The sequence below is a fragment of the Vigna unguiculata genome, chromosome 7, assembly GCF_004118075.2.
Source record: "Vigna unguiculata cultivar IT97K-499-35 chromosome 7, ASM411807v1, whole genome shotgun sequence".
In the NCBI taxonomy this organism is placed as follows: domain Eukaryota; kingdom Viridiplantae; phylum Streptophyta; class Magnoliopsida; order Fabales; family Fabaceae; genus Vigna; species Vigna unguiculata.
The window spans coordinates 32,884,805-32,908,611 of NC_040285.1; the positions used below are offsets into that span (position 1 = coordinate 32,884,805).

Consider the following 23,807-nt stretch of genomic DNA (forward strand, 5'->3'; position numbering starts at 1 on the left):
TGTAAAATTCAATGTTTAGATAAAAGTTTATAAGAGAATCTTAAAAATGGTCTAGCACCTCGAGATTTATTAAAATTAAAACAATAATTGAAATTTTAGAAAGCTTTTGTATGATTTTTTTTTTAATTTTTAAGAATTGAAATGATGATTGTTCCTTCCACTTATTTTAAGTCTATTTAAGTGGGTCTCTTCATTGCATCTTCTACTCAAGTTGTTCTTCAAATATTTTTTGGATACTTCTTTTTTGGAATCTATTATATTTTTACTAAGTTACACACCTCCCACACGATATATCAACTTAATTTGTTTTATCACTATTTTTTCAAGCTAATTTATATGAAGTAAAATTTATTGATTTGAGTCTACTGTAAATTTAAATCAAAATATTAGATAAAAAATAATTAACAATAGAATGTGTCGCGAGAAACACGTGATTAATATCTAAAGAAATAGTTAAGGTGATTGTATGAACAATAGAATGATTGTTATTGATTTATGATCATACAGTGTATTAGTATTTAAGGTAATATCCATTATTATTTATTACAAAAATTAAATAAACCCCTAACAAAACAACAAATACCATAATTATAAAATTAAGATATATTGATTTAATCCATTAATTTGATTAAAATCTACACTTTTTTTAATCCCTTCTGTTAGTACAATGAAGTATATGGATATATTTTGTGTGAAATAAAATAATAATAATAAATGTAACGATGACATCTTCAACTGCTTAAATGTTTTAATTAAGGTTTTTGTTGACTTTCTGTTTTGCTTTTAAAACATTTAATATTTGAAATCATTAAATTCAATTTTTATCATTGTAAAATGAAATAATTTAAGTTTCAGTTTTTCTCTCCTTATAATATTTTTTCCAATATATATTTTTAAATAGATAAATAAAAATGTATAAAGATATTTAAATATCAATGGACTGAAAGTAAGATATATGCTATGTTACGTAAATAGTCTGACTGAAAATAAAACGACAACACAAGCTTTGTTGTTATTTTATTTTTATCAGCAACCTTTGCCTTTTATTTAGTTAAAAAATTGGAAGAAAAATAGTTGATTTCTAAAAATTAAAAATCTTTTCTCTTTATTCTTTTTAATCTTAATTTAAATTTTCTCCTTTTTTGTTTGTTTTTTTTTTCTCACGAGCCACCCATATATCAACATTTTCAAATTTGTTGAAATGATAAAAACATGGAACAAAAACATTATTAAAAATATAATAAAAATGCCGCAACAGAGAAACCATCCCGGGAAAATTGCAAGAAATAACAGCAACAAGGACAAAATAAAATTACAGTCTTCTTAATTCTTATGTTCTTCAAAGTTGAAATTGAAAAACTCTCTCTCTTTCTCTCTCTCCATCGGATTGCATTGCAGCTAAATTTCGCAGAAGGATCCTCACCCTTTCTCTCTCTGTCTCTCTCTTTCTCGCCCCAAATCTAAGGGTTTTCACCCAAACAGAGAAGACCATTGCATCGACCCTTCAAAATCCCCAATTACCCGAACTCCGGTCGACTCGATTCCCATGAGATTTGGTTAATTGGATCGTAGTATGGCGGCGCCGAGGAATGTGACGGCGACGAGGGATGAAGAGAAGGGTGAGGATGACGATTCACCCTCCGCCAAGAAGCCCAAATTGGAGAGGTTCCCGCTCAACACGTGGGAATTCGCCGCCGCCGTTGCTGTCTTCTTCGTGTTCTCCACGGGCCTCTTCTGCATTTACCTCACCATGCCCCCCGCCGCTTACACCAGCCTCAAACTCCCCCGCACGCTCTCCGATCTTCGTCTCCTCAAGTACCCTAACCATAACAACTATGCTGTTTCTTTTTTTTTATATATTAATCATTATTGTATTAATTTTGTTTATTTATCTATTTATTGTGTTAAAGGGAAGATCTTTCGACGTATGCGAGCAACAATCCGGCGCAGTTTATTCTTGGTTACTGCTCCACCTACATCTTCATGCAGACTTTCATGATCCCTGGGACAATCTTCATGTCCCTTTTAGCTGGGGCGCTTTTTGGAGTTGTACGAGGAATATTATTGGTTGTTTTCAATGCCACTGCCGGTGCATCTTCCTGTTTCTTTTTGTCTAAGTTAATTGGCAGGCCTTTGGTTACTTGGTTGTGGCCTGATAAGTTAAGGTTCTTTCAAGCTGAGGTTTGTTTTTATATCCTTTAGTTTTTTATGTTTATGTCAACATTTTGAATATCGTGGGTATTGTTAATGTGGATTTTTGTTTTCTGGATGGTTCAATCAGATTGCAAAGCGTAGGGATAAGCTGCTGAATTACATGCTTTTTCTGAGGATAACCCCGACATTGCCAAATCTGTTCATCAATTTGGCCTCTCCCATTGTTGATGTTCCGTTTCATGTATTCTTTTTGGCTACTTTGGTTGGTCTTGTTCCGGCAGCATATATTACTGTCAGAGTAAGCTTCTGTGCTGGTGTTGATGTTTTTTCTGCATTATGCTCGCTTTACTGGTTTCTCTGAATTAGATGTTTTTTCCTATTCCAAATTTTTATTTTGTACGTGTGTCTGTTTATTTTTTGTTTGAGCTCCTTTTAGTTAGTGCGTCTCGTGGACATGCCTATAGGCTTTTGCAAGGTTGTCAAGATCCTGATTTTGCAGCTAAGATTGCACTGCTCTACTATTTCTCACGTTTCTCCATGTTTGAGCATATGCAGGATTGCTACCTTAGAATTAGACTAGGATCATTAGGGAAGATCGCAAACCCCTGCGAATTTGAGCCCCAAAACCTAACACGTGATTCTTTTATTTTTGTGAGTTGGATTGAGCCAGCTATAGGAGAGAAAACATAGATTTTTCCTTGTCGCTTGATGTTATTGAAATCTATCTCCTGTCTATTTTGGTTTCATTTGAACTCTTATCTGCGTCTCAATTCTGTTCCGTTTATTTTGGTTGCAACTTCTGTGGTAATTTTTTTATTGGGTCAGCAAGTTCTCTATATTTTGCTAGATGGAGCTGAACCATTTGACTAATTGCTGAGATATCTTTTTAAATATTAATGTGATTTTAAGGTTTTTTTTATGTTAATTTATAATATGTAAATATTCATTTAAACGAATTTTTGTTTTCTATGTATGATTTAGCTGTGAATGTTCTGATAAAAGTGTTCCCCCCTCTCCCCCCTTTTTACTCTACACTGGAATAAGATCTTGATTTTTGACAACTTCGGGCTTTTGCATTTTGGAACTTTTGCATTTGAAAACTCTTCTTCTTAGATAGAAACTAGGGATGGAGTGTCTTCTTGAATGCTTCTTAGAAAAGTTATTTGAAGGATGATCAGCAACTTAAGATCCAGGTGGCTCTGGATTTAAGATACCTTCCGTGGGTATAAGCTTTACAATTGTCAATCTACTGGTTTTGTTTTTAATATGAAGGAACTTTGTGAATTAGATCTGCTTAAATTGGAGTGGGATGTTTTTATTCTTAAGTAAACAGTTCAATAATATATCGAAGTAATTCCTGTTCCAATATGCATATATGCGAATATACACAGATGATTCATTTATATTTTACTTATTAGAACAACTAGAGTAAATCATTATTAAGCTAAGAGATTTATTGCACCGTTTATCTTGAAGGCTATTGAGGATTTGAAAGATTATGCTAGCAACGTTTCGGTTGAAATGGCACATTACTAGTTCCACTGAGAACTGCTATATTTAGAAATGCATCTAAATCCTTTTTTCCCAACTGCTTCGAGTGTATTTTCTGCTGTTCCTTTCGTTTAAGCCTTTTAGCTGGATGGGTTACTTGAAGTGGTAAAAGTAGTTTCCTTGTTGATTGTTTTTGTACATTTTGCATCTCCTTTCATTTGATCTAGGCTAATGCGGACTGTGTGGTCATACGTTAGTATGTTCTTCTCATTTTTACAGTGTCACATTTTGATTTCAATCAACGTGGATGGTTGTTGCATATAATTTCTAATTGCATATAATTTCTAATTTATGGATGAAAATGCTAAATATCGTCTATGATATTCATGCTTTTGATGATCTTCTGCTTTTCTTTTATTGTACTCCTAACCTCTATTGTTGCTTAACCAGGCTGGCCTTGCTCTTGGGGATCTAAAGTCAATTAAGGATCTATATGATTTTAAGACATTATCGGTACTTTTCCTCATTGGTTTTGTTTCCATAGTTCCAACACTTCTGAAGAGAAAGAGAGTATACGAATGAAGTTGTGTGGGCCTAGCTTGTGTTATACATTTTGTCAAAAGATAAGTTACTTTACCAGAGAAGATAGTATCGAAGAAAGATATCAATGAGAAAGGATGTATTGTTATTAACTTAAACAGTAGCATGTGCTCCATTTTATTTTCTGTGGTGGAGCCTAAGTTTTTTATGTTTCCCTTTTTATTTTTTGGTTGCATGGAGAGAGCAAGGGTAAACATAACTGAGTGAGTGGTGTACAATCAACTGAGCTACGGAGGCTTTGTTGGATTATTAAATTACACATACTGACATTGACGTCATCAAGAAGGTTATGGTGTTTGTTTAGCGATACAGTATGCATACTTGCTTGGCACCATAGGATTTGACTTTTATCCAGAAGTGTTGCTTTTTCAATTTGTAGAGAATTTCAACCATTACTCTTCCTGTCATTAGATTCACCTCTGGTATTGTTATCGAGTTTGATGCTCTATCTCCAACAGGAAGTCATCTCAATGTTGCGTATAAACTTAGGATGAAACGGACTGATGTTTGTATAATATCAGCCAGATATTGCAATCTGCGCTTAATGAATTGGTGTTTAGTTCCATTCCATTGCTTTCCTCATTCATAACTTCAATAATAAAATTTATTCTGTGTCAATATCGCTAAAAGCCAATCACTTTTGTAGTTGATGTCATTGCATTAGCTGACGAAGCTTAAGCATAGTAAAGTCAGAGCATTTCTAAAATTACCTGTGAACCAATTGCATTTTATTCCAAGACTTTTCGATTTTCAAAGGAATTATATTGTATTCTTATTAAGAATACTATCAAATGAGTACGAACAGCTTGAACATAAAAAATTGTTCCTTACAATGTCATCATTATATATTATATATTATATTATATTAAAATATAGTAGTAAAAGGCATTGGGATCTTCCTCACCACATAAATTATATATAAAAACCCGATCGTTTTATATTTGAGCCTATTTTTATATGATTGATATTTGAGGTAGGAAATCTATGTTTGTATGTTGCATGCTGGTTGTTTTGGGAGTATAGGAAAATATAGTTACTTGCAAATATCAACATTGAACTTGCTTACTAAAATTTGGTACGAGAAATATTAATTTGTGTAGAGAAAATTTCGCATAAACTCACTAAATCTGGCAAGTTTCTTAATTTGGTAAAATTCTTTTTAGAATTACCAAAATAACAATAGATCTTGAAATATTAATCAGGTTAAGTGTGCTACTAACCCTTCTCTTTTTGCATGGTTCGAGTACACTTCGGGTCAGTCACACACAGAAAATTCATAATACATAAGGAAAAATCCACAGGACATGTGCCAAATAGTTCTACATTGACAAATTTGAATTCATTACTGTTTCCAGAGATCATACGAGAAAGGAGAGGAAGTTCTACATTTTCAAAAGAACAATAGAGAAAGAAGTTTCAAAGTTTTGTATACATAGTTTTCTTTCTTTCTTTTAACCAGCTTAATGAAACAATAAATATTTCCTTCCCGTACTCTCTTATTCTCAGAGAAAAACAAAAGGAACAGAGTTTTCTTTCTTATTAACCATTTCATGTTTGGCGTGTGTGTTTAAGTTTTTTACTTCCTACATATAGGAACGGAATTAATTAAAAGAGGATAAGCCAATTAATTATAATTTTTAAATTAAATTTCTTCCAGCCATTCTTCTATGGAAGGCAGGAAGAAAACTGAATACTATTCCAAGCAAACAAAAGCACATTATGAGCTAAAATTGGAACGTGTGACTTGGAGCTAAAGAAATAGCAATGTATTTGGAAACGGGAGATTACAATAATACAACATTACAATATGCAATTACATTTCTAATTAAAGCAACACTAATAAAGGCGGAATGATTGCATAAAATTGGAGATGAAGAAGCTACAGTATAGGGACAGTTCACCAGATGTTCATGATTCAGAATCCTTCGATTTGATATCGTCCATAGTAACTTTTGGGTAGTTCTCATAGCCCATAATGCTATTTATCCGTATACGTGTATGTGGCTGTCACATGTTGAAAATCAACACAATGTCAAGCATTTCAATCACAGGGACGAAATCATATTTTCAACTAAGCTTTATTTGGTGAGATGTCACAAGAATTTTTAATTTTTATTCAGTTTCGGACAAGTCACTGTATGATTTAAGTACCATAACATTAATGCCATGGTAATGTTGCACCACTCAGTATAATAAGTGGAATTAGTTATAGCCACTTAAAAAGTATGGTGAAGTGATGACTGCCATGGAAGGAGATGTTTAGTTCCCAAATTTATGGTTCCAAAGGCATGAAATGTTATTTTCATGATAACCAAATTTTGTCATTTTACTTCTACATTCCTCAAAAGCTCGGACAGATCATTCCACCAAACTGTCTGAGGGTGGGGTGATAGTTTGCATGAGATGGCTAGGTTTAAACCTCATTATTGCTATTGTACACCAACAATACAATGGAGCAAAAGCAGGGTTAACAAAATATGAAAAAATAGCATCTCATTAAGACCAAGAAACTGCAGGGGTTTGTTATTCTGTTCCCTGGTTGAATTCAATTCTTCGCGAAAAGTAACTAGATAGAAGAGAACAACTGAAAAGTAAAGATGCAAAATGCGTTTTAACAATTTTCATGCATGTATTACAGCTTGTTGTAACTTACAATGGCTTATAACTAGCCAAGAACATAATTTACCCGAAGTCAGTCACACACACAAAGCATATGGACTCATATTTTCAAGCCCCCTAAGGTACGAGAGAATTCACCCATACGAATAAATAATTCCCAACCACTCCCAAGCCATGCAAACCAACATTTCAATTGAAAAATATTTGATAAATAATTTGATTGCACAAGTTAAAGCATAACTGTTGTACCTGTCTGTGTCCAATGTTTCTGCGATAGTGCTTCTTCTTTTTATATTTGAAGACAATGACTTTGGGGTCTAAACCCTGCATTAAAATTAAAATGGTAGGTAGAAGATTTCTTTTAAAAATACTATCTGGAGAAGTTAAACAAAAAGAAAAAGGTGTACCTGCTCTTCTACCGTTGCATATACCACAGCATTTGTAACTATTGGTCTCCCAATGTAGCAAGATGTATCAGTGCCAACCAGTAAAACTTTGTGCAAGGCAATCTGTGGTTCCCAACAACTAAATTAAACTAATAATAAAATAATCTTTTGAAAATTACAGCAGTTATTCATGTAGTATTATCACTTGAGCTGGCATCAACATCACCCCGAACCACTCCTAAAAATAACTTCATTTCCCCAGCTTAGGCCAAGTTTCTTAAACAGACTTTTCTGTCAGAACCTTTAAAACTATAGATCCTAAACCATGGTTCAGATCATTAATAGGTCCTAAATCTACAGTCAGTTAAATTGTCACGAGAATTAATCATACAGGAAAAGAAATGGAGCTTTCTTAATTTTGTATGTATATGAGTACACTAGTCAATGGACTTCATTCTCCAAATATCTATCTTGTACTTTGGAGAGCCAAAACTTTGATATAATAAATGAACAAATAAATTGTCTGTCTGGTGCAGATACATTTTCTTGAGACTACCAATTACATCGATAATAATAACATACTAAGGTCTTTTGCCCTTAAAAAATGACATGCTGTAATTCATGCACTTGCGCATACATAAACACTATTCTGATATTCACTATTCAAGTGATTATTACCCAGCTGCCGTCACGCTCAAATCACAGAAATTTTAAAAGCAATAATGTTTGAGGAGAAAGTGATAGGTAGTAAGCTGGGGATGCATACAATCGAAGACAGAAAAAAAAAGAAAAAAAAAAGCATTGAAAGAGTTTTAAGAATGATCCAAAACTGTGGCTGATGAGTTTAAAGCGTATTCCTATTACTTGAGCTAGAGGGAGACCGACCGAGAAAAATTACAGACAACATCAGCATGATGGATTGAGAAGTCAGGGGTTTGTCTACAGAGATAATTTCAGAATAGAATATTATAATATCATTTCATCCATGTAGCAAACTCCACCTAGTAAGAAAAAGGCTTTATATTGTTCCAAAACAGCCGAAGTTAAGAAGTAAACAAGCTATCATAGTTATGCACCTTATCATTAACATTTGCACCTGCCAACCTCTGAACAACAAGCTTTCGCCCGGGGTGAACAATATATTGGCGTGAACCAACCTAGACAATGCAGCAAAAACAAGTTCAGAATCACACTAAACAGAAGATAATATTAGCAGAAACCCAAAAAAGAATCCTATTTACCCAATCCAGCAAACTTAAGTGGAACAAAAAAAGAGCACTCCAAACAACCAGAATTAACTGTTTTAATCGATGGCCGCCACTTTACAATAGCACCAAAAAATATATAAGCAATAATTAAAAGCATTTAGCAGCCTCAAATCTTGGAATACAAGTGCAATTGGACAGAAAAATTATCTGGGTCAACAATTTTAAACCGAAGCTTGCAACTTTTCCACACTGGGTCATGGAATCCCATACCCAACTTCAGAAAAAGGAAGCTACTCCCAATTCATTAATCAGAACTCACCATTATGACTGCGAAGAGACCGGGCTCCCATGAGGGTGCCTTAGCCGAGACAATCTGGGTCGGTTCTGGCTCGGTCGAACCGGTTTCTGTTTCGGTTTGGGCCACCGAGGATTCTGAGGACTTGGGAAGGGGTGCGAGAGGTGAGCGAGGCGAGAATGTGAGGTTGTAAGAGTGAGATGGAAAACGATTGAGATTGAAAGGTTGAGAAAATAGAGGTTTAGGGTTGTGAGAAATGGTGCAATGGGTTCCGAATGTAGCGCACAGAGTGGAAACGGTGGCAGTGGCCATTTTTGAGAGACCTCTCTCTCTCTGTCTCTTCTTCTCAGGCCTATCTATCCTCTCGTCTTTCCTATCCTTTTCTTTTCTCACTTTTATTTTCACCAAAAATTATTTTTAAATTGGTTTACTTTTATTTTTTTTAAACAATAGAAATTGAAAAAATGAAAATAAGGCACGCCACACTCTGCACCTCTTTCATTCAAACCTTACACAGAAACAAAAAAAAAAATTGCGTAATTTGATATTTTTTAGATTTCAACCTTTTAGAGGTAATATTCCTACCGTATATCAGAAAACTAATTATTCTTATATATTATTTTAACTAAAATTAGAACAGCCAAAATAAGGATGAACTCAAGTCTAAGTAAAATTATTATAGAGAATTTATACAGTTAAAACAAACTTAAGTGAGTTCAAACTAAAATTATACTAACTTTGCTTAATTTGATGTTAGTTATCCACATTTTATTTTATATAGATGTCAGAATGAGTGAATCTAGTGGTTTAAATCAGATCCATTTAATTTACTTTGTAGGTAATATTTTAAATATTGATCATTTATGATTATTCATGGATCGATGAATTAAACCAGTTATAATACCTAATTCAAAATAGTTATTTTTAACATAAAAAGATGCAAAAAACAATACTTTTTTTGTGATGAATTATTATTGTAGAAAAATTAGAAAATGAGATGTTTTAAAAATAGAAAAGTGTTTTAATAATAATAAATTCTTACCAAGAAGTTGTAGATCATATAAATATTTTCAGCTTACAGTTAAGCTCTTTTTATCAAAATTTAATTAAAATATACTAAGTGTGTACATAATTTTTATTGAATTATAAATTATAGTGTTGTAAAATTATCAAATTTACAAAGAACTAATCGTAAGATTATATTTAATTTGTTTAAGTATTTAACATATGAAAATTGGAGTCCACATTCTCTGTTTAATTTTGTAGTGCTGCTGCTTAGCATTAACAATCTAATGTTATCAAATCATTTTAAAAATCAAAATCAATATTCATTAGTATATTTTGAAAACACATTATCAAATAATTTTAAAGGCACAAACATAAAAGCAGCACAAAAAAAATCTAGCAAAAAATTTAAATTTAAAAATTATGCACTAATAAAACATCAAAACAGAAATCACTTTATTATAACTAAATTTCTGTAAGCAATTTAGGTTAGTCCAGTCAGATAAGAATCGGACTCCCGATTTTAAAGGCAACATGATTCTGTAGCTTGAAAAATAATAGCATCATATTTCCCTTCTCTTTGCTCAACACAAACACATAAAGCCAATTTACCTTGTATGTATGTTGTGTATATTTGACTTCACCGAATACAGAGTTTCAATGTAAAATATATAATAGTCATGTGTATGAAAAATTGGCTATATGACTTTTCTTCTATCATATCATGTTTCCTAACGGCACTAAAGATCTCAATAAGCATATTAGGATGAGTCTTTCACTTCTAAACCAGGAAATAATGAAGCTTTATGATTGCTGTTCATGACTTTGCTTCTACAACCACCTGGTTCGCCCCTTCTCATCATTGTTGCAAACTCCCCATAATTAATTCTCCCATCCTGAAAAATGTTATCTGCTTTAGAAAGAAAAGTATCCTAGGTAAATTCATTCAAATATCAGAGAAAGAAAAGCCTTATTTTGGGACAGCTAAAATAAAAGACCTGAGAGACCAAGGTTCAGAAGGAAGCATTAACAGAACGTAGAAGGCAGAAATGAGAATTAAAAAACATAGCAAAAGTTGTAAACATGGAATCCTTATGCAGTCTTTGATCCTAATGCTTGACTTGCAAGAGAAACAAGAAAGTAGAAACATGTTTCACTTTCACTAATTTTAGAGATAACGTGTTCAAGTGATTTCAACAATTTTATTGTTAAACTAAAATGAATTCAACAACGAAGTTCAGTTAAACTAAGCAGAGTGACAAACAACAGTGACATCAGCATGTACTATGGATCAGAGGAACTTACATTGTCTTGATCAATCTCTTTGATCATCTCATCCAGATGCAACTCACCAAGGCCGAAGTCTTTACAAGCCTGTTGAAGCTCATCAATGGTGATGTAACCACTACCATCTTTATCAAAATAGGAAAAAGCAGCAACTAAATTCTCTTCTCTTTCCATCTTATTCAAGTGCATTGTAGCCGCCAGAAATTCACCATAGTCTATTGTTCCATTGTTGTCTATATCAGCCTGCCAAAGTGCACAAGAGAGAGCAGTTAAAGATCACCCAGTTCAACGTATACAAAAGAAGCAAAAAAGATATGAAGCTATTTCACATAACACCTCCGTTTGTGTTACATTCTATTCTATATTAACCATAATCTACCTACCGCTTCCATAAGGGATCTAATTTCAGATTCCATGAGATCACATCCCACACTTTTCAAACCATCTTTGAGTTCCTGAAAAGTGATTGTCCCGCTATTGTCTTCGTCAATCATTTTAAATAACTCTTTTAATCCACCTATTTCCTCCTCTGAAAGTCTTTCTACAATGACCTGAAGAATTTTTTAACGTAAAATATAAGTGCACCACTTATATGAACACAATACTATACAGAAAACTGATAAAGCATACAAATCATTTATGTTTGGACAAGCTTGAGAGAAAATAAGAAGCAAGAAAATGAAATTGACTTCTGCATGCATAAGCTAATTTGGAGAAGCTCTCTCAAATAACTTCTCTACAGTTTTATTTTTCACTTGTGCACAAGCTAATTTTAACCTATAAAGAAAATAATTTAATTCTTTTCTTTTCTAGAAGTCCTTATAAAAGACCCAAAATCAAAATGAATGGAAATGCTTAAACAAAGAGACCATAGAACTGAATTTAATCATCACGCTAGAACAAACAGAAACCTTACCATGGATAGAAATATCCAGCAAAAGCAGAAAACTCTTATATAAGAGAGAAATGGATTCATAGAACACTTTAGTATATATATTTTTTCAAACTAAAAACTAAATGAAATGTCATCCAGATTTAGCTAACCCTCCAAGAAATGGCACATGAAACTTTTATGTCATATAGAAGTGATGGGAAAGAACTCCTCTCACACCTAATGAGGGTCAAAGTACGAGACATACACAAAACAACACCATAAATGAAAAATAGCGAAAAGTATGAGTTTACATGATTAGACACCTCGTGTCTATTTCCACCAAATTGTCTCAAAAGTATTTCATTATATAACAATGCATTAGTTTTCCAGAAAAACTGGAGAAAATCCTGTCCCATCTTAGGGCGGTGACCCTCTCTCTAGATTGAGTGTATCTTTTTTCTTCATATGATCCCTTTATAAAACAAAGCTTCATGACTGCCACCATAAATAAGACTCAATAGACTTTAATTATTTCACCTCTTCATCCATGCCTCATTATCATAATGGGATTCTTCAAGAGTGAAGATGCATTCCTACCCCTACCTCTTGGAATATACCTCCTGACTTTGTACTACCTGTATTAATGTCTGAAATTTTGGATTGATTTTGCAAAATTAAGTTATGAGAGGGTATCTCATTCGACAAATTTTTTAATATAAGCCTCAAGAAAAAATTAATATCATGGTTGAAATCAAACAAAAAGAGGTAAGGCATACAATGAGAATTAAACATACACGTAACGCCATCTTCTTAAGTTTATTCATTGTTGAGAAATGCTTTAGGCGCGTCAAAACAGCAGGATCCAGAGGTTTGTCCGGGGCAACACTATCATCAAGAATCCAAGGGTGACCTGAGTATACAATACTCCATTCTTGTTAGATCTTTTACCAAGCTATGACATTCTAATGAGCCTCCATACACCAGTAGGACATGAAAATTCAGTTAAAACTAATATTCAAGAAACTCACATAAGACTTCATGAGCAGAAATTCTTTTTTTGGGGTCCTTATCCAACATCTGTTTTATCAAATCTTTAGCACTTCCTGATATACTTGGCCACGGATGAGATGTAAAATCAACTTCTGCATGCAAAATCTGTTTGTAAACTCCTGCTTCAGATTCTGAAAAAAATAAAAATCGAATGCAACTTAGGCACAAAGAAGATAACAAGCATATGATCAAATAATATACAAAGAAATTCAGTTGTTAGTCGAAGAGAATTACAGTAAACATTAGGATCATTACTTGCCCAGAAAGGTGGAAGCCCTCTCAGTAAGGTGTATAGAATAACACCAGCACTCCAAACGTCCACTTCTGGTCCAGACTGTTTGTGCAACACCTCTGGGGCCATATAGTAGCAAGTTCCTACTATATCACTAAAGGTTTGTCCTGAGAAGAAACAAGAAAAAGGGCAAAGGTAAGAGTGTGTTCGGTAGTTGCTTGTTTTACCAAAATCATAAACCCATACTAAATACAGGGAGATGGTTAAATGACCAAGGAGAACTCATATAACATCAATAAAAAATAAAATAAAGTGCCATATAATGTGTGTCAGAAATTTGTAAATTAGAATTAGATAGTTAAATAATATTAATTATGAAAAATAATGGTTTTGCACCAAGTGCCAAATTGTGTCCAATGACAATGAAAGAACTAGCAAATAGATAAAGCAAATTACACACATTTAAGACAAAATAAAGAACAAATACAGATAGAAATGAAAGGACTCTCTGCAAATTATTCAGAATTAATCAAGAAAGCAAAATCATCATTAAGTTGCTTACTTTTATTTGTTGCTCTACACTCCCTCGTATAGGAGCACAAAACAATTACAAGATAATCTGAATTATAACAGAAAACTAACTCAAAAGAATGAATGAACAGGAAGGTTGGTTCACCAAACGATATAGTTTTCGATCATCAGACGAAATGTATACAACTATGACATGATATATCCCGTGGAAAGAGTTTTAGTACACCGAAATTTACAAAAATCATTATATTGTGTTAATTAAATGATGGATAGTTTTAAAATTAGATTAGCATATGATGACGGAGAGTTTATGATATATCTTGGACTTTCACTTAGCACTCACCATATTTTTGTACAACTATGAAATTATTGTCTTATTAGATAGATTTTACTGCACGGCATCACGCAAAACTCTAGCTGATATATAGAGATGAATTCTTCTACGTTCCATTACACAAACATTGATGGGAGGCAATTTGATGACTTTGATTGAGAAATTCATACGGAAATGCATGCATTATAAAATTGAATTGAATATAAGCGACGAATGGAACCTGGTTTAAAGAAGACAGAGAAACCAAAATCGATAACCTTGAGGGTGGCATCCCTGGCGAGGGTATCAAACAAGAAATTCTCAGGCTTGAGATCCCTATGAATGACCCCATGAGCGTGGCAGCCTTCCACCACCCCAACAATGGTCTTCATCAACTTGGCAGCCTCTCTCTCGCTGTAATGCCCCTTCTGAGTGATCCTATAGAAAAGCTCACCCCCACGACACAGCTCAATCACAAGGTGCACCGCAAACTTGTCCTCGTAGCTTCCCTGTATCCTTGCCACGTTGGGGTGCTCCGACAAATGGTGCAGGATCTGAATCTCCCTCCACACATCATCGTACTCCTCTTGGCACAAAAGCTTGGCCTTTGGAATGGTTTTGCAGGCGTAAGTCTTCCTTGTGTCCATGTGGGTGCAGACGTAGGTTGTGCCCAAGCGCCCTTTTCCCAGCACCTTCTGCCCCACAATGTAGTCCTCCTTCAGGTCCGGGGTCTCGTGCGGCAACACGCTTTTGCACTTTGATGCGCTCCCATCTTTCGACATTTTCTCAGTTTCCTCCTCCATCTCCATCTCCATCTCCATCAATCTCCAACACTCTCCAACACTCATACGTTACGTACATACCCAACTGAATTCCCACGATCACCATGCCACTTTTTTAGTGTCTTGTAACAACTGTCACGGCCATAAATAATTCCTGTCGTTTGAATCAGGTCCAAAACCAAAATCAATTTTAACTTTACCTCGCTTTATAGGCAGCAAAAACCATTTTCTCACCTACATTCATCATAAATACACTCTCATTAAATAAATATAATCATATACTTTTATAAATATATATATATATATATATATATATATATATATATATATATATATATATATATATATATATATTGGGTTCAAGAAAAGCATATTTATATCTCAACTCTGTTAACAGAGTTAAGTAAATGTTGACATTATGCTTTCTTTATAAATCATTTTACCTAATATTTTAGAAAATAACAACACTTCTTTAAATTAATTTTTTATTTGTGTTAATCATTTTAATTGATATTTTCCTTTTCTCATTCTAACTTTGCTTGAACTTATAAAGCTTATAAAATTAATGTGGGATGAATATTATTCCTTTTCAGAAAATTAAGTAATCTCATCACAACTAATTTTAAGACTGCGTTTCATGGAAGAAATATAAATAGGATGTATAAAATTAGAAAAGGATGAAAGAATGATGTATGAACTAAAAAATAGTTTAAGAGTAATTGTAGTTTTCATAAGAAGTGAATATTATAATATTTTAATAAGAAAAAGTTTAAATTATAAATAGATTTATAATAACTAAATCATCTATATAAAACCATCATCTTTATAATAAACCCTTCATAAAATCACCTTGTTTTCTCTTTACACTATTAAAAATACGTATATTGGTTTTGAATGTTTTTCTTTGAAAATACTTATAAATTATGTTATGAAAAATAATTTCAAAGAAATTGCTATTAATTATTTTGTAAAATATTTTGCTCAATACATTTTTTAAAAAAAAAGTTTTGTAGGAAATACTTGTAAAATTTATAATTTTGTAAAAAATAATTATCCCTGAAGAAATTACCTACCAATTAAAATTCTTAGAAAAAATGACAAGAAAAAATCTTTTTTACGATATTTTATAACAAATTTATAAAAAAAATCCTATCAAATATAAAAAAACCGTGCTAACTTTTTTCTTGTTGTAAATGGTTAAAAATTGCATCCGGACTACCCTTGTTTTGACAGGTTAATAGACTGATCCGCAGATCACAGCTCATTTTGACACTCCTAATAATAAGCTTAAAATTCCTTTTTTTTTTTAATAATCTTTTGGAATAATCTTATGCCTTTTATAATCCTATTTAGTTTCTTTGGTTTGTTTATATATATACCTCCTCCATTTCGGTACATCTCTTAGGATAACTATAATAGAATAATTATATGTTATTCTCTACTATTTTATAATTATCAAATATAAGATGTTTTATTTACTAGTAATACATTATTAAATGGAATGTTATAAATGAAAATTAAAATTTTAAAATATTTTATTGGAGAAGGAATTGTATAAATAAATAAAAATCTTAACAAAAATAATAGATCTTATTGTATTTTAAAAAATGATACTTTGGAATCTTTCAAAATAAAAAGGCACTCACTACTCATTTTCATTTCAATAATATAATAATATATTTTAGTATTTTAAATATATATATATATATATATATATATATATATATATATAACAAAAACATTAATAATTAAGTTGTTAAGAGGTTGGTTTCCCTTTCGAATTACTTTATTTTCATTTAACACTATTAATATTATTTTCACTCTTTTTTTCTTATGCTTGCTTACTCTTCATGTTTTCGTTCTTCCTTCCAAAATATTAATTGTATTGAGAAGCCATACACTTAGTGCGTGTTTGGAGAATCAATTAGAATTGATTTTCTTACGTAAAATCATTAAAGTCAATATGTATTTGATTTTCAAAATAAATTAAAAGATAAAAAAATTATGATGAGAAATAATTAATTCTTATTTCTACGTTAGATAATTGATAATTCTCCAGGACTGAACCAAATACATCCTTACTCCTAAATGCAAATAGACATTTCATTTTTATTATTAAAAAGAACATTAGACATACACTTATTCTTACTCCTGAATGCAAATAGACATTTTATTTTATTATTAAAAAGAACATTGGACATACACTTACTCCTGAAATCATCTTGGGGTGGCTGAAAAAGCTATGACTTATTATTCCCAATCCATCGTTATCCCTGGTGTCACAAATTACCATCCTTACAACCAGCAACACATTTTATTAGATATTTTTCTGTCGCATTACTGTTCTTAAACCATAGTCTTTTAACAATTTTTCTTCATTCTTTTCTCTATCCTTTCTTTCCCTTGGCTCCGCAAATCATAGCATAACATTTCCTTTTTTCTTGGGTGAAAGCAAACCATTCAAACCAATTTACATTATATATAAATATATGGTCAACATATTCAACTTCACCTAATGTTTTAAAGAAATAAAGAGATTAAGCCAATTGCTCCAGAAGGTAAATAAAGTTCAAACATAAAACATATTATAACCACGCGGTAGGAAAATTTTGCTATCACTTTTGTTCTACCATCATTGGTCCTAACTGTACAAAAAAAAAAAAAATCAGGTAGCATATAAAGAGGAAGAGTTTTTCATTCCAAAAGCATCTGCAATATTGGAGTTCAAATTGCCATCCATGGTTCTGCTTCTACCAACATCCGGATCAACCCTTTTCATCATTGCTGCAAACTCTGAATAATCAATTCTGCCATCCTGAAAAAGAAAGATACACAATTAGGACCTAAACCCTCATAAGTTAAGGAAAAAAAAGCCTCAAAGATAATTTCAAACAAACACTGTCAGTCACAGTGAGGACCTGCTATCAGAACGTTATTATCATTTAAAAGTTGATCCAAAAACAGAAACATAGTTGAATACCACTAAAATATTGAGAAGTTGGCAATGTGAGTACTTACGGAAGTACATGACAAGAAAGGATAACTCTACAGGATAATCCTTAGAGCTTAAACAAAAGCAATGTGTGGCGATCATATATAAAATGTTGTTTTGAAATACAAATGGAAATTATATCATCTAGTGGAATAATAATAAAATTACACTGAAGTTATAATTAAAGGAATACATTACTTCTAACTTCATGTAGAGTCAACTAGTTCCATTTCATAGTAACCATTACTCGCATGAGAAAGCAGAGAAAAGAACAAATATAAAGAAAATATAACTAACGGCAACGTTTCTGAAATAGAACTTAGATCACCTTTTCTCTTTACTTTGTTAAGTGCAGCCATGTAAAATTGTACATGAGGTAGGTAAAATTTTACTTCGTTGCAACATCCAAAAGTATTGCACAATTACTTAACATGGAACCCAAATCACAAGTAACAGCCCAACACATGACATGGTGATGGACTTTTATTCCTGTAATGAGTTAATTTTAAGAATCCACGATCATATTTTGTATAAACACAAATTTCATTCTACTTTAACTTTCCAAAAGCATCCCATATCTGTAATGATGATGGCTGGCTTCTAAAAGAATCAAGAAAGCGAATACTTATTTCATTAATTTCACAGGTAGTGAGTTCATGTAATATCATCAATTTTTTTGGTAAAACTAAAAATGGAATCAACAAGTGTTAGAGAAACTAAACACTGGCAACAAACAATCACATCAGCAAGTACTAGCGAAAATATAAACACAATTACAGGAACTTACATTGTCTTGATCAATCTCTCTGATCATCTCATCTAGATGTACATCGCCAAGGCCAAAATCCTTGGTAGCCTGCAGAAGCTCATCAATGGTGATGTAGCCACTACCATCTTTATCAAAATAGGAAAAAGCAGCAACCAAATTCTCCTCTCTTTCCATCTTATTCAAGTGCAGTGTAGCAGCAAGAAATTCACCATAGTCTATACTTCCACTGTTGTCTATATCAGCCTGCCAAAGTTAATAAGAGAAGGCAATGAATGATCACCCAACTCAAAATACACATTAGAAGCAGAATTTTTATGAACTTATTTGAAATAACACTAAAAACACATTCTCTGAAATTAATAATATTAATAATAATAATAATAATAATAATAAAAATAATCTACCTACCGCCTCCATAAGGGATTTGATTTCAGATTCCACGAGATTAGAGCCCATACTTCTCAAACCCTCCTTCAGTTCCTCAAAAGTTATTGTCCCACTGTTGTCTGTGTCAATCACTTTAAATAACTCTTTCAATCCACCTATTTCTTCCTCTGAAAGTCTTTCAGCAATGACCTGAAAACAATATTTAGATGTGTTAGCGCAACCAGACTGTATAAAAAAGGGACAGAGCATATAAAATTTATAAAGTTCATATGAATTGCTATTTTGAAACAAAGAAAATATATAAATGATTTAATAATCATTAACTGGAACAAACAGAAACCTAACAAATGATAAAAATATCCATCAAATGGAGAAAGTTCTACTATGATAGAGATGAATTCATAGAAAATGGCAATTCTGTATATATAACTTTAAATAAATAACTAACTGGCATCACATAGGTATTTAGCTACCCTTATTTTCTTATGTAATATACATTCATCATCATCACAACCCTTATACTACAATCCGATATATTGGCTTATAGAATTTCAGAACAAATTATTATGTGGAAATGATCAAGAAGTCCATACTTATTAAAAAGCAAATGCTACTCTTAAGCCACATACAAGTTATGAAATTATCCCATTCAACAAGTAAACAAAATCTCAAGAAAAATTTAATATCATTGTTGAAATCAAACAGAAAAGGGTAAGGCGTATAATGATAGCCAAACATACCCGTAATGCCATCTTCTTAAGTTTATTCATTGTTGAAAAATGCTTTAGGTGCGTCAAAACAATAGGATCCAGAGGTTTGTCCGGGGCAGCACTATCATTAACAATCCAAGGGTGACCTGAGAATACAAGACTCCATGCTTGTTATATCTTTTACCAAGCTATGACATTCTAAGCTGCCATACACAAATAGCACATGAAAATTCAGTTAAAAGTAGTATTCAAGAAACTCACACAAGACTTCATGAGCAGAAATTCTTTTCATAGGGTCCTTAACCAACATCTGCTTTATCAATTCTTTGGCACTTTCTGAGATACTTGGCCACGGTTCAGAAACAAACTGAAGCTCATCGTTTATAATCCGTCTGAAAATTCCTAGTTCAGTCTCTGAAGGTAATATAAACAGTGAAAGCAATTCAGGCCCAATGAGGATAACAACTAGAAGACTAAATCGTATATAGAGTCAGTCCAAGAAATAAACAGTAAACATTAGAATCGTTACCAGCCCAGAAAGGTGGCACCCCACTGAGTAAGATGTATAGGATAACACCAGCGCTCCATACGTCCACTTCTGGTCCATAGTGCTTGCACAACACCTCAGGGGGCATATAGTGGCAAGTTCCTACTATATCACTAAAGGTTTGTCCTGAGAAGAAACAAGAAAAAGGGCAAAGGTAAGAGTGTGTTCGGTAGTTGCTTGTTTTACATAAATCATACACGCATACTAAGTACAGGGAGATGGTTAAATGACCAAGGAAAACTTATATAACATCGATGAAAATTAAAATAATGTGACATATAATGTGTATCAGAAACTTGTAAATTAGAATTAGATAGTTAAATAATATTAATTATGAAAAATGATGGTTTTGCACCAAGTGCCAAATTGTGTCCAATGACAATGAAAGAACTGCAAATGGGTAAATCAAATTAAACCCATTTAAGACAAAATAAAACACACAAATAGAAATGAAAGGACTCTTTGCAAGTTATTCAGAATTAATGAAGAAAGCAAAATAATCATTAAGTTGCTTACTTTTATTTGTTGCTCAACACTCCCTCATATAGGAGCAGAAAACAGTTACAAGTTAGTCTGAATTATAACAGAAAACTAACTCAAAAGAATGTATGAACAAGACGGTTGGTTCACCAAACGATCTAATTTTCGATCATCAGAATGTATACAACTATGACAGGAGATATATCGTGGAAAGAGTTTGGTACACCAAAATTTACAAAAAAACATTATATTTTGTTAATTAAATGATGGATAGTTTTAATTACATTAGCATAGTGAGTTTATGATATATCTTGTACTTTCACTTAGTGCTCACCATATTTTTCTATAACGATGAAATTATTGTCTTATTAGATAGATTTTGCTGCACGGCATTGCGCAAAACTCTGATAGATAGAGATGAGTTCTTCTACATTCCATTGTTTGTGATTCTAAATTTTACATTAATCCTGTTGTTATTATGTTTACCATAACCATGCATCATTATTTTGTAAATTAGACATAGATAGACATTTGGGGAACATTTCTAAATCCTACTCTGAGAGGTTGGAAATTTTGTGCACTGAAGACTTGTCAAGGGTAATCATGCAGCTAAACCCAAGGGCAAAGCAACAATGTGTTGAAGTTGATTCACGCTAATATGTGTTCACCTGTTGCATTAACACTGCACATACTTACATTGATGGGAGGTAATTTGATGACTCTGATTGAGAAACTCACACGCAAATGCATTCATTATAAAATTGGATTGAATATAAGAGATGAATGGAACCTGGCTTGAAGAAGACAGAGAGACCAAAACCGACGACCTTGAGGGTGACATTCCTGGAGACAGTATCAAACAAGAGATTCTCAGGCTTGAGATCCCTATGAATAACCCCATGAGCGTGGCACCCTTCCACCACCCCAACAATTGTCTTCATCAACTTGGCAGCCTCTCGTTCGGTGTAATGCCCCTTCTTAATGATCCTGTCAAAAAGCTCACCCCCAGCACACAGCTCCATGACAATGTGCACCGAAAACTTGTCCTCGTAGCTTCCCTGCATCCTTGCGACGTTGGGGTAATCCGACAAATGGTGCAGGATCTGAATCTCCCTCCACACATCATCGTAATCTTCTTTGCTCAGCTTCTCCTTTGGGATGGTTTTGCAGGCGTAAGTCTTCCCTGTCTCCTTGTGGGTGCAGACGTAGGTGGTGCCCAAGCGCCCTTCTCCCAGCACCTCATCCACCACACTGTAGTGCTCGTTTAGGTCCGGGGTCTCGTACGGCAACACGTTTTTGCACTTTGATGATGCGTTCAAATCTTCCGACATTTTTCCGGTTTCCTCCTCCCTCTCCGACATTCTCCAACACTAATACCTACATTCCCGCTACATTTTTAGTGTCTTGTAACAACCGTCAAGCCCATAATTGCTCTTGTTTGAATAAGGTCCAAAACCAAACACAATTTTCAGCGTTCATCTGACACGTTGCTTCTCAAATCTAAAATCAATTGCATAATAATATTTTGAACTTTTTTTTTATTCACTTTTAATTGAGCATTGTAACATTTTTAAATTGGGTTAAAATACCTTTTTATTTCAATTTTTGTCAAGTTTTTTTAAATAAGTTCTAATTTTGGTGTTGTGTTCAAATAGGTCCTAATTTTCGTCAATTATGTTCAATTAGGTCATTTTTTGCTAATACCGTTTAAATCATTAACGGCCATGAACAGTGACTGCCACGTGTCATTTTGTGGTTTTTTTGAATTTTTTTATTTTTATTTTTAATTTTTAAATTTTTTTTAAATTTTTTTAATTTTTTTTAAATGTACACGTGTCAACCCAGGAGTGTGCCACGTGTCACTTTGTGGTTTTTTTGAATTTTTTATTTTATTTTTTTGAATTTTTTTTTAAATGTCCACGTGTCAATCTAGTAGTGTGCCACATGTCAAAGTCAATATTCTGTATTCAATTTGGTTCCTATATTTGTTATTTTTGTTCAATTAGGTCCTAATTTTTGTTAAGATTAATCAATTTGGTCCCTATAGAAGATGTGACCAAATTTAATTTTTATATCAGAGTTATAATGATGTGAATTTTAATATATTATATAAAGATATTTAATAAAAAATATGAATTTTAATATAAAAATTAAATTTGGTTTTAATTTGGAGAGGGACCAAATTGGTTAATGTTAACAAAAATTGGGACCTAATTGAAAAAAAATAACAAATATAGGGACCAAATTGAATTAAGAATATTGACTTTGACACATGGCACGCTACTGGGTTGACACGTGGACATTTAAACAAAATTTTAAAATTTTTTTAAAAAAATTCAGAAAAAAATTCAAAAAAACCACGAAGTAACACGTGGCACACTCCTAGGTTGACACGTGTATATTTTTAAAAAAATTAACAAAATTAAAAATAAAAATAAAAAAATAAAAAAAATTCAAAAAAAATTCAAAAAAACCACGAAGTGACACGTGGCAGTCATTGTTCATGGTCGTTAATGATTTAAACGGTGTTAGCAAAAAAGGACCCAATTGAACAAAATTAACGAAAACTGGGACCTATTTGAACACAAAACCAAAATTAGGACTTATTTGAAAAAACTTGACGAAAATTGGGAACAAAAAGGTATTTTAACCTCTAAATTATTATATTAAAAAAATTAAAAATTTATTAAAGTAATGAATAAAAAATAATAAATCAAAATATCATTGTAATTTGAAGGTATAATTAGTCGTATAGTACTCAATTTAGGGGTAGGGTGTCAAATAGGTACCCGGTTTAAAAAAAGTGTCAATTGCATCCCAACTTTTGAAAAAGTGCTTCAATTAGGTTCCTTTCAGACAGAGTTGACTAACGCCCGTTAGTCAACGTGTCACGTGTCAGTATGTGGTTTTTTTTGTTTTTTTAATTTTTTTAATTCTTTTTTTAATTCTTTAATTTTTTTAAAAAAATTTTGAAAAAAAAATAAAAATACCACGTGTCAAGTCCCTATGTGTGACAATATCACGTGTCAGTATCACTATCAGATGTCATTGTGTTGATTTCGATTTAGTCCCCATATATGTCTTTTTGTTTCAAT

At 32.6% G+C, this 23,807-nt stretch overlaps 4 protein-coding genes across 4 annotated transcripts; 1 reads left to right on the forward strand and 3 right to left on the reverse strand.

Annotated features, from left to right (window-relative positions):
• The first annotated feature begins 1,323 nt into the window (after positions 1–1,323).
• Positions 1,324–4,810, forward strand: LOC114190131 (uncharacterized membrane protein At4g09580-like). Its single transcript, XM_028078912.1, has 4 exons — positions 1,324–1,815; positions 1,911–2,181; positions 2,282–2,452; positions 4,096–4,810. Exons 1-4 carry the CDS (start codon positions 1,574–1,576, stop codon positions 4,225–4,227), a joined length of 816 nt encoding a protein of 271 aa, XP_027934713.1. The 5' UTR covers positions 1,324–1,573; the 3' UTR covers positions 4,228–4,810.
• Positions 4,811–5,869: 1,059 nt separating this feature from the next.
• Positions 5,870–9,141, reverse strand: LOC114190132 (50S ribosomal protein L21, chloroplastic). Its single transcript, XM_028078913.1, has 5 exons — positions 8,778–9,141; positions 8,327–8,407; positions 7,272–7,373; positions 7,114–7,188; positions 5,870–6,249 (listed from the first exon to the last, which is right to left on the reverse strand). The coding sequence occupies exons 1-5, from the start codon at positions 9,063–9,065 to the stop codon at positions 6,154–6,156; spliced, it is 642 nt and encodes a 213-aa protein (XP_027934714.1). The 5' UTR covers positions 9,066–9,141; the 3' UTR covers positions 5,870–6,153.
• A 1,124-nt stretch (positions 9,142–10,265) lies between these two features.
• On the reverse strand, positions 10,266–14,992 carry LOC114190129 (calcium-dependent protein kinase 11-like). The gene is made up of 7 exons (XM_028078911.1): positions 14,287–14,992; positions 13,225–13,368; positions 12,948–13,100; positions 12,714–12,829; positions 11,429–11,596; positions 11,064–11,288; positions 10,266–10,654 (listed from the first exon to the last, which is right to left on the reverse strand). The coding sequence occupies exons 1-7, from the start codon at positions 14,891–14,893 to the stop codon at positions 10,520–10,522; spliced, it is 1,548 nt and encodes a 515-aa protein (XP_027934712.1). The 5' UTR covers positions 14,894–14,992; the 3' UTR covers positions 10,266–10,519.
• Positions 14,993–17,288: 2,296 nt separating this feature from the next.
• LOC114190005 (calcium-dependent protein kinase 11-like) lies at positions 17,289–22,152 on the reverse strand. The gene is made up of 7 exons (XM_028078742.1): positions 21,503–22,152; positions 20,215–20,358; positions 19,947–20,099; positions 19,716–19,831; positions 18,997–19,164; positions 18,607–18,831; positions 17,289–17,642 (listed from the first exon to the last, which is right to left on the reverse strand). Exons 1-7 carry the CDS (start codon positions 22,071–22,073, stop codon positions 17,493–17,495), a joined length of 1,527 nt encoding a protein of 508 aa, XP_027934543.1. The 5' UTR covers positions 22,074–22,152; the 3' UTR covers positions 17,289–17,492.
• Between the last annotated feature and the right edge of the window lie 1,655 nt (positions 22,153–23,807).